At 42.8% G+C, this 22,359-nt stretch overlaps 2 protein-coding genes across 3 annotated transcripts in view; one reads left to right on the top strand and one right to left on the bottom strand.

Moving 5' to 3' along the window:
• RBM18 (RNA binding motif protein 18) lies at positions 1-20,847 on the bottom strand. 2 transcript variants are annotated; one of them, XM_037495133.2, is made up of 6 exons: positions 20,745-20,847; positions 17,535-17,653; positions 10,935-11,061; positions 7,272-7,358; positions 5,485-5,570; positions 1-2,030 (listed from the first exon to the last, which is right to left on the bottom strand). In XM_037495133.2, the coding sequence occupies exons 2-6, from the start codon at positions 17,645-17,647 to the stop codon at positions 1,871-1,873; spliced, it is 573 nt and encodes a 190-aa protein (XP_037351030.1). In that variant the 5' UTR covers positions 17,648-17,653; positions 20,745-20,847; the 3' UTR covers positions 1-1,870. The 2 variants fall into 2 exon arrangements, with proteins under 2 accessions (XP_037351030.1, XP_037351029.1); XM_037495132.2 differs by having other exon boundaries at positions 17,535-17,663.
• Positions 20,848-20,859: 12 nt separating this feature from the next.
• The window catches only part of MRRF (mitochondrial ribosome recycling factor), a 45,766-nt gene continuing 44,266 nt past the window's right edge, over positions 20,860-22,359 (top strand). Inside the window, exon 1 of the mRNA XM_037495135.2 lies at positions 20,860-20,955. The gene's annotated coding sequence lies outside the window, so the exon portion shown is untranslated. The remainder of the gene's footprint in view (positions 20,956-22,359) is intronic.

Consider the following 22,359-nt stretch of genomic DNA (forward strand, 5'->3'; position numbering starts at 1 on the left):
TCCAGGAAACGGATGAGAGGACACGATCACACGGACACTGTCTTGCATTTATTCACACAGAGGAGTAAGAATTGGTACAAATAATAAACATTGCTTTAAATACAAATAAATAGCTCTGGTTTCTAAAGGAAACAACTCTATGTAATTCAAAGTTAAGTATTTTCTAAATTCCTATTAAAAATAGAAGACTATTTTGCATTAAGGAAGTCCTACTTCACCATAACCCTTTGAGGACTTAAGGATAAAAGGGTGAATTCTATACTCTAAGAAGTCACCAGAAAAATGGGAGATAATGCTCCCACCTTCCCTGAACTATCCCCCACATGGAAGAAGAGTTACTTTTATTATAGACATCATCACTAATAAACGCAGAACGTATTTAATATCTAAAGATATCTAAAAAGATTTACCTTGGGAAAGCTGTAAGAATTTCTTTGAACCAGCTGTGTATATTCTGAAGCCTTACTAGGCGATGGTTTTTGTTCAAGCGCTTCAAACTGATGCTCATAGGAAGACTTAAGTGACTTTACTGAAATGTTCCTCTTGCTAGGAAAGGTAGTGGCGGACAGGGTGCGATCACTAAGAATGGCCGCTGGGGCAAGGGTGAGGCGGGCCAGGTGCCGCAGCAATGGTGCTACCCACGCAACAGCGCCTGGACATGGCACCACCGTGACCAACACTGCTGACACAGAAACATTCCCGAACCTGCGGACTCATTTTTTTTTTTTCCTCTCTAGTGTTACATTTGGAAAGTCCCAAATAGCAAAAATGGGGGAGAAGTACGTTCCAGGAATGAAGAATCATTTAAACTCATGCTGTCTTTCAATCCTTGTAAAACTACACCAGCCACGAGGTCATCATATTCTTCGTCCCAGAGCAGTGCCTGTCCCACTGGCTTCCGCGTCTCTCGTGTGCCCCCTCCTCACCCTGCCCAAGAGAGTTCAGCTTCTACTCAGACCCCTACACAATGGTCAGAAAATAGTATGTGTGACAGCGATCGATGTAGCAACATCTAGGCTGTTAAAGAAAATTTGCTTTTCTATTTAGATTGGCCATGATACAATTCCAAATAGAACACTCTCATGCTATAAAACAACCTCATGCAATAAGAGCAATTTTAAAAGTCCCACGTTAATAACATTTGGTATTATAGAAGGCAGGATTATTTAGATTTAAAAAAAAAATGATCACTATAAAATGAAAGCTGGGTTTCCAAATAGATCTTCTGTTGTGGTATAAAATGCTAAATTTGATTCTACAGTTTTGTCGACACAAACAATTTAAAGATATACACCACGTTTTCCTAATTGGAATTCTGAATCAATAAGCATGATTCTTAAACAGATTACCACAACATTTGCTCAAAGAACCAGCTCGGTTTTGCCAAGAACTTTCCCTTTTTAGTCCAATTGGAGGGATTTCTATGGTAAATTCTGGAACAACAACTCCAAACACGATTCGTCTTTCACTTCCCTCCATCTCACACTTTTTTCCTATGTTGTAAAGACACTTGAGCACAGAAAAATGCTCAGTTTTTTTTAGTTTCCTGATTTAAATAACGTGTTTTATGTTTGCCTTTCTCTCTGGCACATTATACAATGTTTCTGGAGTTACGAATCCAAACAAATCAGCCAGCTAGAGCATCCCAGTGTTCAAATCACAATTTTGGATACAATCCTATTTATTCTGGAAGATGCTCAATTCCACACATACTTCAGGGAAGAAACATCCATAAGAACATCCAAAAAGGTTATGTCGCCAAACTCTACCATGTGATTGTGCTGTGGATAGTACCGCTCACATCTACAAAGTACAAGGCAGAGGGTTTTAGGTGTGAAGATCAATTTGCTGTTGCTGCAACAGTAAACCATCATCTTCGAGATTTCCAAGCGGTTCTAGAATAAGGAGTAGTCCTCTTTTTATCCGGTGGCTTAAAGTAGGAATAAACAGGAGCTGCTGGATACTCTGCATCAGGATTTTCTGCCATCATCTTCAGTTTTGCTTCAATGGCTTTTATTTTTGCAGTGACGCTGGAAAAAGGAGGGCAGAAGATCAGAGTGGGCCTGTTGCATTCAGAAAATAAATACTTGTGTTTTTCACCTTTCTCATGCCTCTGATGCATACCGAAGCAGCAACAGATCTTCAACTATGAACATTCAAACATTTCATGTGTTACTTAATGACAGGGCTATGTTCCGCAAAACATGCAGGCAGGTGACTTCACGGCTGTGAGGATGTCACAGTGTGCTTTGCACAAACTCAGGTGGTGTAGCCCACGACACACCTAGGACAACGTGCGGCCTATTGGGACCACTCTCTCCGCGGTTGAAGACCGAGATGTAATTAAGCAACACATAACAGCGTAAGTTTTTATTGGAAGTCCAAACACTGTGCGAGTAGTTCACATTTTGTTACATTTAATTCTCAGGCACAAACACTGTCCAGCACCTGTGCCTGGTGGATAGGAGCACTCACAAGTAACCCATGTAGGACTTAAAAGCAGAGTCTACAGAGCGATCTGCATACCCATGTTCCCAGCAGCCTCATTCATAACAGGCGTCAATAATGGTTTAGTGAGTGAGCAAAACAGAGTGTCACATTTTAAAAACATTCAGCCTTAAAAGGATGTAAATCCTGACATGCTACACGTGGATGAAACACAAGGACACTATGCTAAGGGACATCAATCAGTCACAAAAGGACAAATACCGCATTTCACTTATATGAGGTACCAAGAGTAGCCAAAATCACAGAGATAGAAAGTAGAAAGATGGTGCCTAGGCTGGGGGAGGTAGGAACGAGGAGCTATTGTTTAATGGGCACAGAGTTTCAGTTTTACAAGACGAAAAGCACCATGGAGGTGGATGGTAGTGGTGTCGGACAATATGAATGTATTTAGTATCGCTGAGCTGTACACTTAAAAATGGTTAGTATATTTCATGTGTATTTTAGAAAACTGAGGGAAAAAATTCATGTAGGATTGAAAACATCAAAGTAAGGTAGATTATAGCCTTATTTTGCAGATGAAGGAGCTGAGGGACAGAAAGCTGTCCAGGACACAGCTAACACAGCTAGTAAGGGGTGCATTTGAGATCTGAAAACACTCTGACTCCAAAGCCTAGGCTATTAACTTTTCACTCTACCACCCTTTGAATCACTGAAGAATAGTGGCAAAAACACCCTGGAAATTCTATATTCTCTTTTTCACTGACACACATGTGTTTATATAGGCCAACATTTATAGGGTGCTTATAAGAGCTGGGGACTGTGTCTAGCACTTCACTTACATTGTTCCTAATCCTTGCAACAATCTTGTTAAGTGTCATCACCCACATTTTATAGATGAAGACACAAATGTAGAGAGGTAGAGATCTGCCCTAGGTGCATACAACTAACAAGCTGTGGAGCCAAGATTCAAGTCCCGTTTGTTTATCATCGACGCCCAAGCTCTCTCTCCCCCTCCACCAGGTTGAAAGCTGAGCAGCCCTGTATTACGGAGCAGGGTGAGGAGACACTGTGGAAGCTGAGAGGAGTTCCCTCCTGATCAAGGGCAGTGCACAGCTCTCGGGCAAAGGCTGCTTTCTGGCTGACGACCCCCTTTCTTTTCCCTTTTTGATGCTGTCAACAGTCTCTAGGCAGGGAGAGAAACTTGCAAGGGAATACAGTCACAGTCTTTTACAGATCCCACAAAGTATACACATCTGCGGCAAATACTCAGTTTTACACGGGCAATGTAAAATTAAAGAAATTAAGTTACAGTAGAAGTGAACAGTGAGGCGTGACCAGATACACCCCCACACCTCTTCCATTAGTGGCCAGCCACTGGTTCATTCTGCGCGAGTCACAGGGAAACAACCTTGTCTAGTGAGCCAGAGATAATAATAGAAAGCTACAAACTGAGGTTCTCTGGATTAAAAAATGAATTGGAAACACCAGACTATCTGTAAAAAGAGAAAACATGGAAACGAAGAAACATGAAGATCATCAAGCACGAAGGCATCGTCCTTTGTGGGTGATCACCCCTAGTAGACTATTGCAAGTATCAGAAACAATGTAAGTGAAGTCTGACTTATGGAAACCAATCTGGGATCAAAAAGGTTCCCGGTATGGGGAAAACAGCATAGTGGACTTAAGTTCCCAGTGAACCTACAAAAGTCATTATAATTAAAAAAAAATTTTTTTCCAGGACTACAAAGCAATAAAGCAGCACAAAACTAAGAAATATCGATGACATGAAATTCAATGAACTATAAAATAAAATTTAATTTACTAGTTTTATCACTCCTAAAAACTTTTCGGGATTATGGCTGCTTGCAATTTAATGAGATGCTTGTAATGAGATGCTCGGTTTTGTTGGTCCAGATAATACATGAGGGGATTTTTCTTTTTCTGTCTGTCCCTCCATCAAACAGGCTCAGCTTTCCTGAGTTTGCAGCTGAGAGCTGATTTCTTTCCTCCCCCGGAGCAGGCTGCAGAAGTGTACTCCTGCATTTACAGCCTCGCTTGCCCATTCTGAAGCAGTAACTGAAAGACTGCTGCACAGTAATCCTGGCTTTGAATCTGGATTCTGCTACCTGTGTAATCTTGGCAAAGAAATTTTACCTTTCCTAGGAGGGTTTGGGGTCAAAATAAGGGGGATGCAATTGTACAGGGAATATAAAAATTAAAAAAAAAAAAAACAAAGAAGTTTTACCTTTCCTAGCTTCAGTTTCCACAAATATAAAACGAGGGTAACAATATTTTTACCAGTATTTTTATGATTATTAAATGACAAGGAGCATGTGGAGTATTTAACACAATGCCTGCTTCATAGTAAGCTCAAAAAACTCTGGCTATTGTTAAATTTTCTCCCTAGGCAATGCAAAACAAAAAAACCTAAAAAACCAAAAACCCTCTACTTCTGCTCAAACATCCACTTAACTTCCCCTTTCTCTACCCAACCCGTAGTTCCTTCTGTTTTGAATTAACTCCAAAGAAGTGACTGACCATTTGTATATATTAGAAGCAAAACTGTTATAGTTGCTGAAATCGTACACAGAATTAAAGTGTTGCAAACTGAAATTTTACATTAAGAAACTCAGACTCTGGGAGGAATTAAGTGTATAATGACAAACCTAAAGAAACTCAACACCTTACTGAAGTGCTTGTTGTCAGGACAAGGACTGTGCGTGACTTACCTTTGTAGTCCAGTGCTCAGCACGATGGCTGTTGGGCAGTAGGTACATAAGTATATCCAGCCTTTTTTGAATCAACAAATTCTACAAATGGGTAGTGTATGATCCTTGGGGCAGGGCAGGAAATGTACACATTCTGGGGGATTAACTGAACACCTCTCTCTCAATATGTCAAAGTCAGTAGATTCACTTACTTAGTAGATTCTACTCTAAATCAAGAGCCTGCAAATTTTCTAGATTTAGGAATGAAGTTCTGGAAGAAATGGCACAATTCCGTGAATAACAGTCTGTCCACGGGACACCATCTTACCTTAGATTGGACTGAGCAGGCTCAGTGCTTGAGGATGGCTCGAGACTGATTGGAAGGATCTTATCATTCTTGTTATGATCATATCTCTGAAAATAAGAAAAAGGGGAATTACTTCACCTCAGTGAAAACCAGCACGTTACTACAGTGCTGGATTCAGAAACACCAGCCCCACAATCTATTGTGAGTGTATTAACAGACATTTTAGGACTGCTTTACATTGGGGATTAATGCAGAACTCCAGAATTTTGGCCTATACATTTAGAAAAAGTTTAGAAGCTTCCCACTTAATCATTATCCCTCCTTAATCTGCAGGGAAATAACTTCAACTTCCAAATTCACGGAATGTACAAATACCCAGCAGGACTGCCCCCTCACATGCTTATTTTCACTATCATATATCACCGCTTACAATATTTATTTTGCTTTATCCAAAACACTTAAAAATTTTGCTAGATTTTCACAAGATACCAAGCGTAACAATCAACTCTTGACAGGTCTGAGTGGAGAATAAAAGTAGTAAAAGCTTTCAGCTACTGATATTGACAACATTCTACCACAAAAGAACTGTTGAATTTGGTGTCAGATAATTATACACTTCCTGGAAAAAGTAAATATAATATTAAATAAGTCAGAAGACTGATCAAAAAGACTTGTAGAAGAGAATGGCGAGGCAGAGCAGCTCTCACATGAGAGACAGGAAGGAGGATGATTTCTCTTGCCAGTCTTCTCAGGGAGGTGCAGAACAAGAACATGACAGTATGGCAAGTGAGATTTGATTTCCTTGAGTAAAAACGCATTTAGTAATTCTCCTTGTTGGTTCTATTGTTAAAGCAACGTGTCCTAGAAACTGAGACAGCTCTGCGATTGCCTGAACACTCGTAAGGAGCTGAAACAGTGTCTGTTTCAGCGTGGAGGCTGTGTGCCAGTGCCTGATTTCTGTGAGACTCTACTGGGAAGTGTGCTGGGCAGAGTATCTGAGCAAAAACCAAGCTCCTATGACTAAAGATCGAAGCTCCAATTTTAACTGTCACAATCTTTTCACGGGTAGGTCTGTCAAAACCCCACCACAGAAGGAAGAGAATCAATGCCGGGGACTGCTCCAGTCCACACACATCACCACCTCTGTGCTGGGCAAAACAGAACGTCATTCAATTCTTTTTTAATGGTCATAGTCTTTCCAGTGCATTCTCCCAAGAGACCAACTACAAGATGAACAAGGCAGTTTGCCACTTCTCCGGCATTGGAGACAACACAGGCACTGCAGGTTCCACAAATAACCCTCAAAATCTCTGGAGTAAGGAGATGCCATTGCTTTAAGCACTCATACAAACTACCCATTTCCTAAGCATTTAGAATAAACATATTCAAACCCTCCACAGAATTGAGAGGCTGGGAAGAGTCTAATAATGCCTAAAGCAACTAATTTTAAAAATAAATACATTTTTTCCTCCAAAGAACCCCCACACCAAAAAAAAAAAAAAAAGAGAGAGAGAGAAAGAGAGAGCGCGCGCGGGAGCGGTCTGCATATACACATCAGCCACATGGAAAAATCAATCAAAAACAGAATCTGTGGGTATGTGGAGACAAACAACCGAGGAACTTAATCCCTCCTGAGATGTTTCTCAAAAGAAAAATCTGGCAACACACATGGTAAATACAAGTAGGAGACCTAAGCCTGGCTGTTCCAGATGTGGAGGCTGAGATGCAAATGGGGAAGTGGACAACTGTCTTTTGGGAAACTCATTTAGCATGAGCTTGACGTTGCCTTTCTAGCCCACTAGACTCACCTTGACTTGAGCATGTGCCCACCGCACCACCAGCTTCTTCGACAGAGCCAGTTTGCCATTGAGACACTGGATAGCTTGTTCAGCTTCCTGTCCGGGAAAGAGACTGATGTCAGTGAAATAATCAAATGCCTACCTAGCCATATGTAGTCTCCTAGGTCCTCAATGCTTTTCAGGGTTGAATTTTCAACCAGCTTTTGGTAAAGAACTGGCAAAAAGGGTTTACAGTAAGAAAGCGTGACTAACAAAAAGGATAAGAGTTTTTAAGTCAAATAAGAATTCAGAGCCTGCCTGTCACTGACTGGGGGTGACAGTGAACTATGGGGGAGATCAGTCTCTCTGAATAGCACCTTTTTCACCTGTAAAATGTGGATACTATTACTTGTGCCTCTCTGGTAGATGTGAGGACTCAGAGAGCGCATGGTCAGCACTCAGCCAGTTAGCTAAAGGTACTGTTTTTCTTAGGTGACACCTCTCCACATACAGTTCTTAGGGTAGCACTTCCTGTGTCAAGAAACTGCATTCCTCTCAGGAACCCTAGAACTATATCCTGGACTCGGGCTTATACTCCCTGGATTCAAAGTTAAGAAACAGTAGTAGCTTCAAAGGATATGGGAGTGAAGGAAACTAGACCGGAAAAAGCAGGAGTGAGTCAAAGAGGCTGCGAGCAAGGTATCTGTGTGAGCCAATCTGTGCACCTGGTTTCCAGGGCCAAAAATTCCCTGACCCTTTCCCCATCAGACACGGGAGCCACAGGGTTGAAAGGAATTCCTGAAGCTGGATAACAGTCACTCCAGGACCTTCCCAGGAAACCTGGCTGTACTTTTCCATCCTGCCAAACCTTCTCTGCTCCATTTGTATCCATGAGGCAGTCAGCCAAGTGGAGCCCACGTTGGCTGGGGGTGAAGAAGCCCTTAAGGAACAGGAAGAGGAACAAGGAGCGTCTATGTGAGACTGCTGCGTAACCCCAGCATTCTAGTCTAGTTTCACAGAAATCTCTTACTCCTTTGGAGCTTGCCATCATGACATTCAACAATTTATTTATTGAGTCCACACTATGGGACTGACACTGAAAGCCACTGGCACCCCTGTCTCACTACTGCACATAAAGTGAGAGGGATAGATTTTATTCTTCTTCTAAGTTTCACTGGAAAAATCAGTGCCTATGGGGCACACTCTACAAATTCCGTAGAATCAGCAGTAGTCAGATGCGAGCAGGGCACAAATGTTTTAAAAATAATTTTCTATCTTTGTATGTTATTTCAAAGACCATATATTTAAGAATATTATGAAATGACATTGGTGTTTTCATATGTGCCCTCGTTTATTCTCTCAATTTCCGATAAGGTAAAGAAAGAGAGGATGTATTTTTAACCCACTTTTTAAATGAAAACTGAAACCAAAAGAGGTTAAGAGACTTATATAAAGTTAATAAAGGGGTCAGAGGCAGAAGTTAGGCTTTGTGATAGCTAGTCCAGTGTCTCTGAGCCAATACCCAGCCCCAACATGACCACTGGTTTTAGAATCCTCATCACATGCTCTCATTAAGGAAGAATAAGAGTTTTCAAAATGCTAACCTTATGGGGCATTCTTTCAGTTCCCTCTGAGATATTTAAACAACAATGTGCAACTTATCGGAATAACAATGTGCAACTTATCACCTACCATACCACATTTGTAAAAGTTAGAAATAAAAATTGCTAGCAGTGGTAAGGACAAGGATATTCCCAAACAGACTCCACCAACATCATTTCTCAAAGGCTATCCGGTAGTTGTATGAAGAGAAAACATGCATGGCTTTTGCTGATGTCCTCCATTTCCATGAATGCAGTGAGTCTGGACACAGAGCTATAAAGAGATTCACTAGTGTGTGTGCTTATAAGTCAATGGGGACAAACGAAATGAGCTAACAGCTGGGGATTAGTCAAGTAACTTGGCACATATTCATATAATGAAATATTATACAGGCATCAAAAATTATGTTGATTAGTTTTTAAACTGAGATGCAAGTTACATGTAATAAAATGCATAAATTTTAAAGCTGCACACATCAATGAATTTTTATACACACACATGCATATATACACACAGTCATACACAGTACACTGGTGAGGTCACAATGACATAGAGCATTCCCTTGATGAATACCAGATGACAGAAAAATTTTATACTTTGAGTGGTAAACATGATAACATGATTCTGTTTGTGTACTGTAAACTGCATGTGTTTATGTCTGTGTAAATGTGCAGAAGAGATCAGAAAAACATATATCTAAATATTAAGTGATTATATCAACTAAAACATATATCTAAATATTAAGTAATTATATCAACTAAGTGACGTACTTATCTATATTTTAATCTATAAAAAGCATGTATTTCTTCTTGTTTTTTCTTCTTTTTTTTTTTTAATTTTATTTATATGAGCACTGGGTACAGTCAGAAGCGTGGAAGGGTGAGAGAATCCATCAGAGCCAGAGCGGGGAGCAGAAAAGGCAGACTGACTGAAATACACTGCTGAGGGGAGCAGAGGACGTGGCAGGAGAGGTCTGTGCGCCATATGGGACCCTCGCCAGCGGCTGGGGATCGAACCAGCGCAGCAGAGGCTGTAGGCAGCTTCGCAGCCCAGCGCTCAACCGCTGCGCCATCAGGGGAGGCCCACCCCCCTCCCAAAAGCATGTATTTCTTTCATAAGAAAAACATCCAAATACAATTATTAATAATATATGAGGCAATGCTTTTTACAAATGACTAATAAAGTTACAGAATACTAAGCAGTATCTCCACATCATTCAAATTCAACTTATCAATGCATGTCTATTATAAGGGCTAAATTTTAATACGAGATAATACATGTATATATCACAGTTGAAGCTGAAGGTCCTCAACCTCTACATATATTTATTTATTTATTTTAATAAATGGATTCATTTATTTATTTATACAAGCACTGGGTACAGTCAGAGGCACGGGAGGGTGAGAGAATTCACCAGAGCCAGAGCGGAGAGCAGAGCAGGCAGAGTGATGAAGTACACTGCTGAGGGGAGCAGCGGGCGGCAGGAGAGGTCTGAGCGCCATGTGGGACCCTCCTCCAGTGGCCGGGGAGCAGCCGGGGATCGAACCGGCACTGCAGAGGCTGCGGGCAGCTTCGCAAGCCAGCACTCAACCGCTGCGCCACCGGGGATGCCCTCTCTACATATATTTAAATCCATATGCATTTGTTGTGAGACACTGAGAAGGGTACATTTAAAAAAAAAAATCTTTAAAAAGAGTTTGTGGGTGGTTCACCACAGAGAGGGAGGCCTTCTGTACCACGGGGCAGAACTATGGAAAGAAAAGAGGCTTTGTTGGCCAGCCACTGAGGGGAAAAACAAAACAGAGCAGGGAGGAGGATGGCCATGTGCTTCATGTGGGCATCCCAAGCATTTGGTCAAAAAGTAGGTCAGCTGCCTTAGCCGGCGAGCCCAGAAAAGCAGGTTTCGAAAGCTGCTCACGAGTGCACGTGTGCCTGAGGACGTCCTCTCAGACTCGGGGCCGGGCACGGAGAGACGGTAAGACACGGCTCCTGCCCACAAGAAACTGCGACTCTAGTCACCTGGAGAGATGCACAAATAGGGATGCGAGAGAGTGCTAGGCAGTGTGAAGGCTGGTGGGGGAGCCCAATTACCTGCTTAGTTTCAAAGTTAACGAAACAGTACCCTCGAGGCTGTCCCTCCAAAGCACCTGACTTGTGAAAGAGGAAGTCAAACTGCTTTACTGTGCCGAACTTCTGGAGGAGCTTGAGGAGGTGGTATCTGTGGAGAGAGAACAGCCTGTGAGCATGCACTGGGAAGTTGGTGTGTCACTTAGCTGAAGTGCAAGATAAAAGCAGGAGATAATTTACCCCAGGGAGAGAATCTAGTGCCCTCACCCTCCGCCTTCCTCTGAATCGCTATGTTAAGTTTATTTGGCAAAGAGAGTTGTTTGCCTCTATTTGGAATGGGAACTAGAATTGTCATGGCTATGCGTCTGTCCAGCACAAAAATACCAAACAAAAAAACCACACCTAACAAACAGCTGTCTGGCCCACAAGCACCATTTGTTTTTCTTTTGGAGAAAAGCTCAAAAATAGTGTCGATTTATTTATTTTTAATTTCTTGGCAATGACATAGTATTTGTGAGTAACTGTAACTCCATCAGAAACACACACCCACACTCCCAAAGTCAAAGCCTATCCTCTCTCAAAAACAAAGTAACAACACACAAATGACTAATAAAGTTACAGAATACTAAGCAGTATCTCCACATCATTCAAATTCAACTTATCAATGCATGTCTATTATAAGGGCTAAATTTTAATACGAGATAATACATGTATATATCACAGTTGAAGCTGAAGGTCCTCAACCTCTACATATATTTATTTATTTATTTTAATAAATAGATTCATTTATTTATTTATACAAGCACTGGGTACAGTCAGAGGCACGGGAGGGTGAGAGAATTCACCAGAGCCAGTCATTTGTAAATTTTACACATATTCACATAAGCAAAGCAACATCACTGGAAAATTTCCCTATTAGATTTCAGTTAGTTAGCCCCAAACTGCACTTGAGAGAAACTGCCCAACACTGAACCACAGCAAGGGGCACTTCCACAAGTGCTTGAGAATTTCAATCCGTGACGTGACTGGACGTGACGACAATGTGGAACCTCAGCAGACTGCGGCTGGTTCCGCACAGGGCAGGGGACCCGGCCAGTCATATAAATCATCCAGCCACAGATAGTTAAGCATCCTCAGTTGCCTTAACACAGCTTGTATTCTGGAATATAATGGAATAAAGAATACAGACAGCCAAGGAAGAAATTTACTCCTAGCTGGAGCTCATTCCCAGCTCTTGCTGCCACTCTACCCTTGTCTTCTTAGAGTCCTTGCTCTAAAACTTATTTGGTTTCTATAGAGCTTTCAAGTTATTCAAACAGATGTGGCCTTAACAGGTTGCTGTGGCCAATCTCAATCCTGACTTCCTGTCATCTGATGTAAGGGTGAGACAAACCAACAGTTCTCCTGTTTCCTTTTCCTTTGGCCTTCCTCCTGGCATCCTCCGCACTATTCAAATGGAGTCAAGGCTTTCTCTAAACAATGCTGTCCCTGTGATACTAAAAAGGTATCAGCCCACATGCTAAATCTGTTATTACTGGGAATTCTACCCCATAGGGAGTCAGTAAAGCTGTCATTACAGCCACATTTATATTCACATTGTTTTCTAGAAGAAACTCATCAAGATTTTATTCTTGAGTAAGAATCTCCTTTGGGAGGCAGAAGATATGAGATGGATCATAAGCTATGCTAAATTTGATACTGATGTACATTAGCAAGCAAGTCCATTACCCTGGATCACGTGCCTGACACGGTGGAGCAAGAAGACATAACGCAGGTCTTGGACTGGGGCAGGAGGCAAGGGTCCCAGAGCACATTGTGGCTCTAAATCTGGTCTTTAGACCCATTTCAAAATTCTCAGCTCCCTCAGCAGGAGACCTTAATTGCCAGTGAGAATGTAGGGGGTGACCATCAGGGGAAACGGAGCACGTGAAGTGCAAACCTGTGGTTTCACTTGATTTTCTGAACAGGCTTACAACTAGGGTGACTCTCAAATGCACTGACAGATGGGTTAGAAGAGTGTTTCCCAGAGTCTTTAATTCACAGCTGCAGCTCCCACTTCCTATGCCCATTCAAACCTCAACAGTGCAGCACCCGTTGCCATGAATGGTGGGGTCAAACCCATTTAAAAAAAAAAAACCCAAAATGATCTAGAGCCCTGCAGGCTGGTCATCTTTTCATTAGTTCCATTCTGCTTGATAGCAGGAAGGTAAGGCGATCGGCATTTCCTAGGAAATGAATTTTAATTTACTCAGGAAAAAAAAAGCCAACAGATTATTCTTTGAAAAGCTAACAAATGCGTTCTGCCCAGAAGTGCGACCTTAAGATTCCAAGAACATCTGCTTAGGTCTGTGTCTTTCAACTTCTCCGGCATTTCTTTTCTTGTTTGATAATTTCTTGAAATTATCGGAACACCGAAACAAAAGGAATGAAATGTTTACTATTTTGCTTCCTGGAGATGGGGACTGCAAGCTCTGATAGTGAAAAAAGCCTGGAGAATCTTGCTTTCACATCTGCAAACACTTTCATCTGCTGCTGAAGTAGTGGAGAGCTCACCACTCATCAGAGCCTTGCTTCACTCAATGCAATGTGGGCCTTGCAGCCCCCGGGAGCTAGAGTTAGTGTACCAGTTCCGCACATATTTCTGCAACTTAATCAGTGCTTTCCGAAATGGGTCTTTAAAATGGCCTTCCTGTCTAATGGCAAAAAAAAAAAATAACTCATCTATCCAAGTGTCAAAACATAACCCCACTAAGTGGCAGGAGTTTTATCAGGTATCTGGCTATCCAGACGAATACAACTAGGTCCCTGCCTTCAAGGACTTCACATTTTGGTTAGAGAGCAGAGACTTGTAATCATACAATTACAAAACAGTGCGATACTTGCACACAGAGGCATGAACAAGAGCACACAGATGAAGAGGGCCAATTGTGCAGGGAAGGTGGTGGTTAAGAAAAGTTTCTTGAAAGGGTGTATCTGAGCGGAGCGCCTCAGTGTAAGTGCAAAGACATAAAGGTGAGAAAGTCTGATCCACTGGAATAGAGTGGGTGTGGGCATAAGAGGCTGAAAGGCAGCAGGGGGCAGATTGTGAAGGATGTTTGCTTAGTAAGGGAATTTTAATTTGATGCCGCAGGCAATGGGAAGCCAATGAAATGACATTTAAGATTATTTTCATTGCACAATTTTAGAGAAAATTCTTTTTATAAACTTACAGAAATTAGTACCACAGGTCTTTAGGGTCTATGTGCTCTTTGTTATCACATTGTGATTCAAATTTAAGAGAGCAAATAAGAAAAGTTATTTCATGGAAACCAAGGCATGAAAAGAAGCATAGGCAATGAAGGAAAAGTAAGAAATGGGCTAAAAGCGAAATGGGTACTTTCAGGGTTGGCTCATGCATCTGTTCTTCCCTGTATTACAGTGTACCCAGAAAGCCACATCAGAAGGACATTCCCACCTGGATGGCTTTCCACTGCTTTTCAGTTCACTGAATAAACCTCAAAACTGACCCTTTAACTGGCCTCCCTCCCCGCCCCAAGCAAACCGTCTTTTTCCAGCTACCCCACGGTCAGTGTGGACATGATTTTTTTACATTTCTTAGGCAGAAACATTTGGGTCACCTTTAACTCTCCTTTCTTCAGTCACCTTCTTCATCTCAGACTCACCCATAGGTCTGCAAATTTACGGTGTCTATCTAGGTGGTATTAATGGCAGGTGGTGATGACGGCAGTCTCTCCTAGTTATTCTTCATTTTAGTCTTTGCCCCTATATATCATCCTACGGATATTGATGTTTGATTTCCCTAATAAGACATTACTTTTATGAAGTGAAGTTCCTGCTAAACACCCACAATAAACTCCTCTGCATGAAATTCAAGTGTGGCTGAATAGATTTAAAGACATACCTTAATCTAATGGAATTCTATCTATTCAGCTATCACTTTCAATGTCATGTTTGCAATCTGCTATCAGCACAAATTAGAGTATGTCACCATTCCCCTAAACCCAAGTCTCTAAGACCTACTCAGTCATCCAAATATTCAGACATTGTTAGTTACAAAATGGTCACTATTGCAATTACAAAGTGAACACAAATAAGCAAGGAGCAAAATATCAGAGTGCTAGATATCAGCAATGCATATTCTGTTAAGAGGAGACTGAGGAATAATTCTACTATAACTTCAGCATTAAAGCTAGGCATACACGCAGAAGATTACTAGAGTTAATTATGAAATGAATGTTTTAAAAATTGCCACTGTTTTACATATTCCAGTAACCACTCATGACAGTAGGTAGCACAATTTGTCTTCTAGCCAGAGGTGAGAACATTCAAATCAGGAGGGGCATTCAAATCAGCTTATACAGCAGATCAGGAATAGGGGGGTAATGAGTACATGACGGTGAAACAGCAGGAACTGGCAGCAATGTGTAGGTGGGTGTTAGTTTAATCACGAAAACTGGAGGGTGATTGGCAAACTTCTATCAAGAGTCATTAGAAGTTTAGAGATCTAGGTTCAAATAATACCTTAAGATTGGACTTCAAGCCAGGCACTAAATGTTTACATAAATTATATCAAAAAATCCTTCAATGTTTGGCCATTACTCTATCTCAGTAATTAGTCTGGGCCCATAGTTACCTAATAGAGAAGAAAGGGATCCAGAAATTGAAAAATTGGAAGGAAAACACATATTTTCACAAAATAAGAACTACCCTACTAGAATGTTAGGTTGCTTTGTTCCAAGGAAATCTCATGCTGACCAAAGGTTATGACTGACAGTTATATTGCTATTTAGTTTGCTACTACTTAGTTGTTTAATTAGTTACTACTTAATTAGTTTTGCTTAAAAAAGGAAATGTTTTAAGATAAGGACTCCACAGGAGAAAATGAAAATGCACTCTGGTGAGACAGACATGGGAGGCCGTCAAGGCCCTGGTCCGCAGCTCACTCTGTGATGCGATGTAAAGAGCACAGGGTTATCAGTGGGGAAGCTGATTCAGGGTTCCCACTAACAGCTCTAGCTGAAGAAAACATTCACATACTCTTATGACATACGCTGAGGTGCAAGATGTCTATTTGAACTCTCCTGTCAAGTATGGGACACAATTAGAACAAGAGTCTCATCGCAGGGAATTGGAGCCCAAAGAAGTGTTTCCACCCTCCAGATTTCCATTAAGATAAGCAGAGGTGCGGATGGAAACCACTCTTGGGAGCCTCCTCTCACAGCTTGAATTTTAGACGATGGAAGTAGTTATTCTGATCAATAGACATTAATTGAGAGGTTGGACAGAATCACACATTCATCACCAAAATCATGAATCATAAAGAGAACCAAACTAAATGCACTGTCTATATTCTAGGGCCTGTCATCAAGATAACATGATATGGGGTGGGGGAGCAACACTTCTTAAATATCAACAGTAATTTGAGCTTGAACAGGCCAAAGGAACTAAACTTTCCATCACAATCTTGTTTCCTTAATTTACATTCCTTCTCCTCTCTCCAACCCCAACTCCTTACATATATTTCCTCTCATTCCAGACTTAATCAAGTAGGTTACCTGTTTCCTCTCCCTTCGCCTGTAATCCTATTCCAAAGGGTGTACCTTCTAGGACTGCTGATCTGCTCCATGATTGCTTTAAACACTGATCCCTCCATCCACACCCGATCCGCATTCCCCCACCCCTGCAAACAGCTTAATTCACTTAATCTTAACTCTCCAGTCACCTTTTCCACAATGGAGGGAGGAAAATCCTCTTAATTCCCTCTGCTAAGAAGTTCCTTTCTATCGTAATGGCCATGATGGCGAGAGGGGAGTCAGAGCAATTCAACTATTGATAGTTTTGTGACCTTGGGCAAGGCACTTTGGTCTCCTGGACCTCAGTTTCTATTGTAGGATAAGAGAGCTGATCATAACAAAAGTGTTCAAATATATTGCATGGAGCCTCTAAGTGATTGCCAAAGAAAGGGTGGCAGTTGCCAGAAGCTTTTAGATGTACTCTTCCCCACCTTAATCAGAATAGCTCTGGGTTTTTATTTTATTTATAGTTTTCAATTACTTTAAGATAAGGTTTCTCAGACTTAAAGTTTGAAAACAACATAGCATGGCATTTGGCACACGGCAGGCGCTCAGATCATTTAATGAATAAATGACAATCAAAGGGACCAGGATGATCTCTATGACTGCTTTTAGGAATGACCCTCCCATGACTGCTCGACATGAATTACAGTCAAGTGGCAGCTCTCTGTCTGCAAAGGTACTAAGACTTCTGCTTGTTCCTTCAATTTGAGGAAGAAGAGACACTCAAGGCTGATTGTGAAAATAATTTCCTATAGTCATGGAATACAAGGAATCAAATAGTTGCAAATACCACACAGAACATCTTTGGCAAGCAGGAAAAAAATGTATTTGTTTTAAAGGACAGCTAAGTCTGTGTGCCTGCAGTAGAAGAGTCCTCATGTAAGAAAAGTGACAAGATAGCAAGCCAATATCATCACATCTCCTTCAAAGATAATTAAAACATAATAAAAGGGCCAAAACATATCCTACACCCCTTCAAATTGTCTGAACATCATCATCACAAACATCCCAATTTTGTAAATAATAAATTAAGATGACTGAGACTTACTCGGTGATTTTGGGGTCCAAATTGCCAATCCATAACCGGTGCCCTTCCTGTAGGGAACCCTCTGAAAGGATGGATGCGTTCTCCAGGGGAAGAGTTTTGGTTTCTGCTTCCATCAATCTCTATGAAATGCTAAAGAAAATGTAAGTATTCAGGCAGGAGAAGAACAGCACTGTGTGAATGAGAAACTTCAAATTTGATTCAACAAACATTTATTCAAGGAGGGCATGCTCTGGGCAGTCCCTCAAAGGCTACAGTTATTCCACAACCAGGGCTCTAGCACGAGTCCCCTTGGGGCAGCTTCTCTGGCAGCCAGAACCCAAAAGCTTCCATTTAAGGTGAAAGGGGTGTGGTTACGTGTGTAGAAACTAGCTTCCCTCTTCTGAAGCCAGAGGCTAACTGGGCAGGAGTCCAAAGTTTCTATTACTACATGACACGTTCAACTGTCACCCAAAATAAGTTATGGAAACTACCAGAGTCTTAATGGCAATGAAGGGGATGGGTGAGGAAGAACAGCATATACCTGTTTTTTCTCATCGAAGAGGGTAATAAAGGAAATTTAAGACCACAGACTTTGGAGTCAGAACTGGGCTTGGATGAAGGTTGTGACGTGGTGAGTTATGTGAACTTTCTAGGTATGTTTCCTCAGATATAAGTGGAGATGACAGTTCCTACTCTATAGGACTATTGTGAAATCAAAGATAATGGATGAGAAAGCATTACACACTGCATCTGACAACAGTAATCAATAAATGTTAACTATTATCATGTTTAATATTTTGAGACAGACTGGGAAGAAGAAACTAATTTCCTTCTTAGTCATCCCAGATCCACCATTTACCATCAATGTAATCTTGGGCAAGTGACTTAACCACTCTATGTCTCAGTTTTCTCACCTTTAAAATGGGGGTAATGCCTTTTAGAGTAGTACAGATTAAGTGAGTTAACACATCTTATGCATTAAGGACAATGTATGGTACCTAAGAAGCTTCCAATTAATGTTAGCTTCAATTATTACTAGTCTCAGACCCTGAAATGATTCATCTCACAGACATAAAAGGAAGATGAGGGTTATGATGGAAATAGTAATGGAAAGAACAAAACTGTGTGGTCACAAGACCCAGTTTCTTATTTTGGGATTTCTACTGGAAGTTACTTTTCTCTAAGCTTCTGTTTCCTCATCTCTACAAAATATATTTTTCATACATAATAAACCATATCAATTTGTGGTTGCTGAAAGAACCAAAAATAAGAAGACAGATGTAAAACAAAGCATTAATAAATATATAGTATGGTAGAGAAAGAAAAGGCCGAAGGGCTCAGAAAATGGCAGGCTGTGCCTGATTTCAGAACTCCCTGGCAGAGAAAACATGTGTCCTATGTAACCCAAAACACTCAGAGGTCAGTGCTGCAGGAACTGAGTGGTAATAACCACACCTGACACTATTGAACACTGCCATTACCTCTTATTCATCTCAGGTCAGCCTATAAAGTCTAGCATGTGTCTGCCTCCACATATGGGCATTATTCTCACTCACGTGTTCAACCTGTTCAGTAACGTGTGACAAAATAACTACTAACTGCTAAATGCTGGGCTCTACTAAAAATAAAGAAATGAGTAAGCCCTAGCTCTTACCTTAAGAGAGAAAGGAGTGAAAACAAGGGAGAAGAAACATTTTGTCCTCTCCCTGCTTTCCTCCTACTTTCCTACAGATAATTAAAAAGAAAACTGTTTAAAGGTTTATTTATTTATGCATACGAGAACTGGGGTACAGGCCAGAGTTGGGGGGGGAGGGGTGAGAGGATTCACCAGAGACAGAGTGGGGAACAAAAGCAGACTGACTGAAACACACTGCTGAGGGGAGCAACGGGCAAGACAGCAGAGGTCTGCTGCGCCATATGTGGGTCAGCTCCCTGGACGGCCAGGGATCAAACTTGTGGCTGTGAATAGCTTCACGGTGCTATGACTTAACCCCTTGTACCACCAGGGAGGCCCCCTCAAAAATTTTTTTGAACTGAATTCTGTATTCTAAGCACTGGGGTGGAGGAACTGGGGACAGATGAATGAACAAGTAAAAGCTTCTGTCCTAAAGATATTTATCTATTTGGAAGTGGGACCACACAAAAGCAAAGAAATAAACAAAATTACTGATTAGTGCTGTGAACATTATTAAGCAAGGTGATCTGGGGGCTTGACTGGACCACTTTAGAATTAGTGGAGAGACGGTCTATAAAGGAGATGATATTTGAGATGAGACTTGAATGATAGAATCTTCTGTTTTCTCTTGCCCCAAAACTGCAATAATACCAATATTATGGGAAGGTGCCATTTTTAGTGGGAAGAGTGTAGGTCATGGGGCCAGAAGGTTTGGCTGCAAATCCTGACTTCTGCACCCAGTTACTGCATGAATTTAGTAAGTCATGATCCCTTAAAAGCTTTCTCTAAGAAAGCAGCACCTTGTTGGTTTCCATCACAGTCAGTTTTTCTTTCTACATCATTCTAATTTCAATGTGTCGCGTACTCTTCTATCTTGTCTGCCTCCTAGAATGTAAACTCCTAGAGAGCAGGGCCTTGTGCATCTTGAACACTCAGTAGTCCTGTGACTAGCTCAAGACTGGTATTCAATATGCACAGAATGAATGAATGAATGAAGAGCCATTTCTTCAGGGAGCTAAGTCTCATCTTCCTTTCCAGAAAGGGCAGAATTATCCTGAACCCCTCCCCCGCACCCCGGTCGTTATGAGGCTTAAATCAGACAATATTTGGAAGAGCTCAGCACAGGGCTTTTTGAGGAGCAGCAAAGTGTAATAAGAGAGCAAAAAGGCTTGCACAGCACAAGTCCCTCGGGCTTGCAACGGTGATAACCTCGCAGCCTACCAGCTGCAAAATCGCTTTTACATCTACCCTCCCAGCTGCACCGCAACGACCCGGGGCGCCAGGGGCCGTCATCTGGGGGCACCCAAGCCCGGACAAGCAAAGGCATTTGTGCCCACAAGCGAACGGTAACGGCCGGGCAGGCCCGGAACCCCGGCCTCCCGACTCCGGGCCGAGAATTCCCAGCCGCGAAGGGTCAAAACCCGGATTGTTATTTCCGGGCCAGCGGCCGGACAATCCGGGGCGGGGCCTGGGAGGCCGTCTCGCCGGGGCGGCCTGGGCCGCCGTGGCCCGCGGGGCCGCCCCGAGGGGCCGGGGCGCTTCGCGGCCGGACTCACCTCGTGACTCCGGCGTCGTCCCCTCGGCTCATGCCCCACGGCAGGCCCCGACTCCGCGGCCCCACGGCCTTCCTGACGCGTCCGCCTCAACGCCGCCGCAGCCAGGCCGCCGTGACGCACTACGCCCGCGCCGCCGCGCCACCCCGTGACGTCACGACGTCGCTCCGTCGCGGTCGCACGAATCTTTCCCCAGTACCCTGAGCGGTAGCGGGTGAGTGGTGTGGGGCCGGCCATCGGGCGCGCTGGGCCCGGGGTGCCGGAGAGCTCCACGCAGGGACGTCCGGGGCGCGCTTCTGGGGGCCTGATCGCCGTTCCCCGACGCGCCCCAGTCGAGTCCGGCTTGACCTTTCAGATGGGGCGGGGCCAGTCGCCCCGGAGCGTGTCTCGGGGTGGGGGCGGGGTCGGGGTCGTCCCCGCCACTGGGAACCTCGCGTGGGGGGGTTAGGGCTGCGAGCAATAAATAGTAGCCGCTGCTTTAGTGGCGCAGTACTTGGCAGGAACACTTAATTTTCAGAGCCATCCCACGGGCATGGGATTATTGAGCCACCATGATGAAGAAACGAAAGCTTGGAAGAATAATTGCTAGGGTCTCACGGCCAGCAGTGGACGGAGTTTCCATCCCCAAACCTTATTTTTCAATCTCTGTCTGTGCCGTCCAGTGGCAAAACAGTTGTCATTTCAATATCCTTTCTCTTTTACAAAGTGAATTCGCAGCCCTTATCTCATTCAGTCTTCCGGTAACCCTAACAAATAGTGTTGTCAGGTACATTTTGCAGGTGAGATTGAGGTGCAGAGTGTTTGACCCGAGGTCCCGTCTCTAAGCAGTGCTGGAGCCAGAACTCATTCCCAGGTCTTCTCGAAGTTTGGTGCCCTTTTTCCCTTTGACCTCATGTTTGCATTTCCCAGCATCCTGGAGAGCTTTGCAGTGGGAAAGAATGAAAATTTTGTTTGGCCCTTCATTTTATAGCTGGGGTGGGGAAAAAAACCCGGGTAGGAGAAATGATTTAAGTCACAAGTCAGTAGTAGAGCTGCCGCACATGCTTTTTCAGTAGGAAGTGGTTGTGAACCCAAAGGTGACTGACTGGGAGTGATGAGATAGGGATATTGTAACCCACACCTCCTAGCTCTTAGGCAAAAGCCCTTTCTCCACCTGTTAAAGTCTATCATCCTGGGAGGTCTTTGGCTGTGTCAGGAATATGGCTCTGTGTAAAGTCAGATGCCACAAATACTTTTTTTTTTTAAAGATTGATTTATTTACCCATACAAGAGCTGAGGTACAGGCCAGAGATGCGGGTGGTGGGGGGGTGGTGAGAGGATCCACCAGAGACAGAGTGGGGAGCAGAACAGGCAGGCTGACTAAAATACACTGCTGAGGGGAGCAGTGGACGAGGCAGGAGAGGCCATGTGGGTTTCTCCCTGGCCTGCCGCTTATCGAACTCTTGTGCTGCAGAGGCTGTGGATTGATTCATAGTGCGGTGCTTAACCCCTTGCGCCACTAGGGAGGCCCGCCACAAATACTTTTTATTGCACAAAATTTAGAGGACATGCTATTCCATCTCTAAATGAATATCTGGTGAACCAAGAGACAGTGGAAGTGGTGCTGGGAAGTAGAACC

The sequence above is a fragment of the Talpa occidentalis genome, unplaced genomic scaffold (assembly GCF_014898055.3).
Source record: "Talpa occidentalis isolate TD23 unplaced genomic scaffold, MPIMG_talOcc4v2.1 talOcc4.7, whole genome shotgun sequence".
Taxonomy (NCBI): Eukaryota; Metazoa; Chordata; class Mammalia; order Eulipotyphla; family Talpidae; genus Talpa; species Talpa occidentalis.

Bases quoted from the DNA above. Each gene is read 5' to 3' on its own strand.
- RBM18 (XM_037495133.2), bottom strand. From the start codon at position 17,647: ATGGAAGCAGAAACCAAAACTCTTCCCCTGGAGAACGCATCCATCCTT. The intron at 7,359-10,934 runs GTAATTGGGCTC...TTTCCCGGACAG, and splicing joins TTAACTTTGAAACTAAGCAG to GAAGCTGAACAAGCTATCCA. The intron at 2,031-5,484 runs GTAAGATGGTGT...TCCTTTTTCCAG, and splicing joins CCTGCTCAGTCCAATCTAAG to CGTCACTGCAAAAATAAAAG.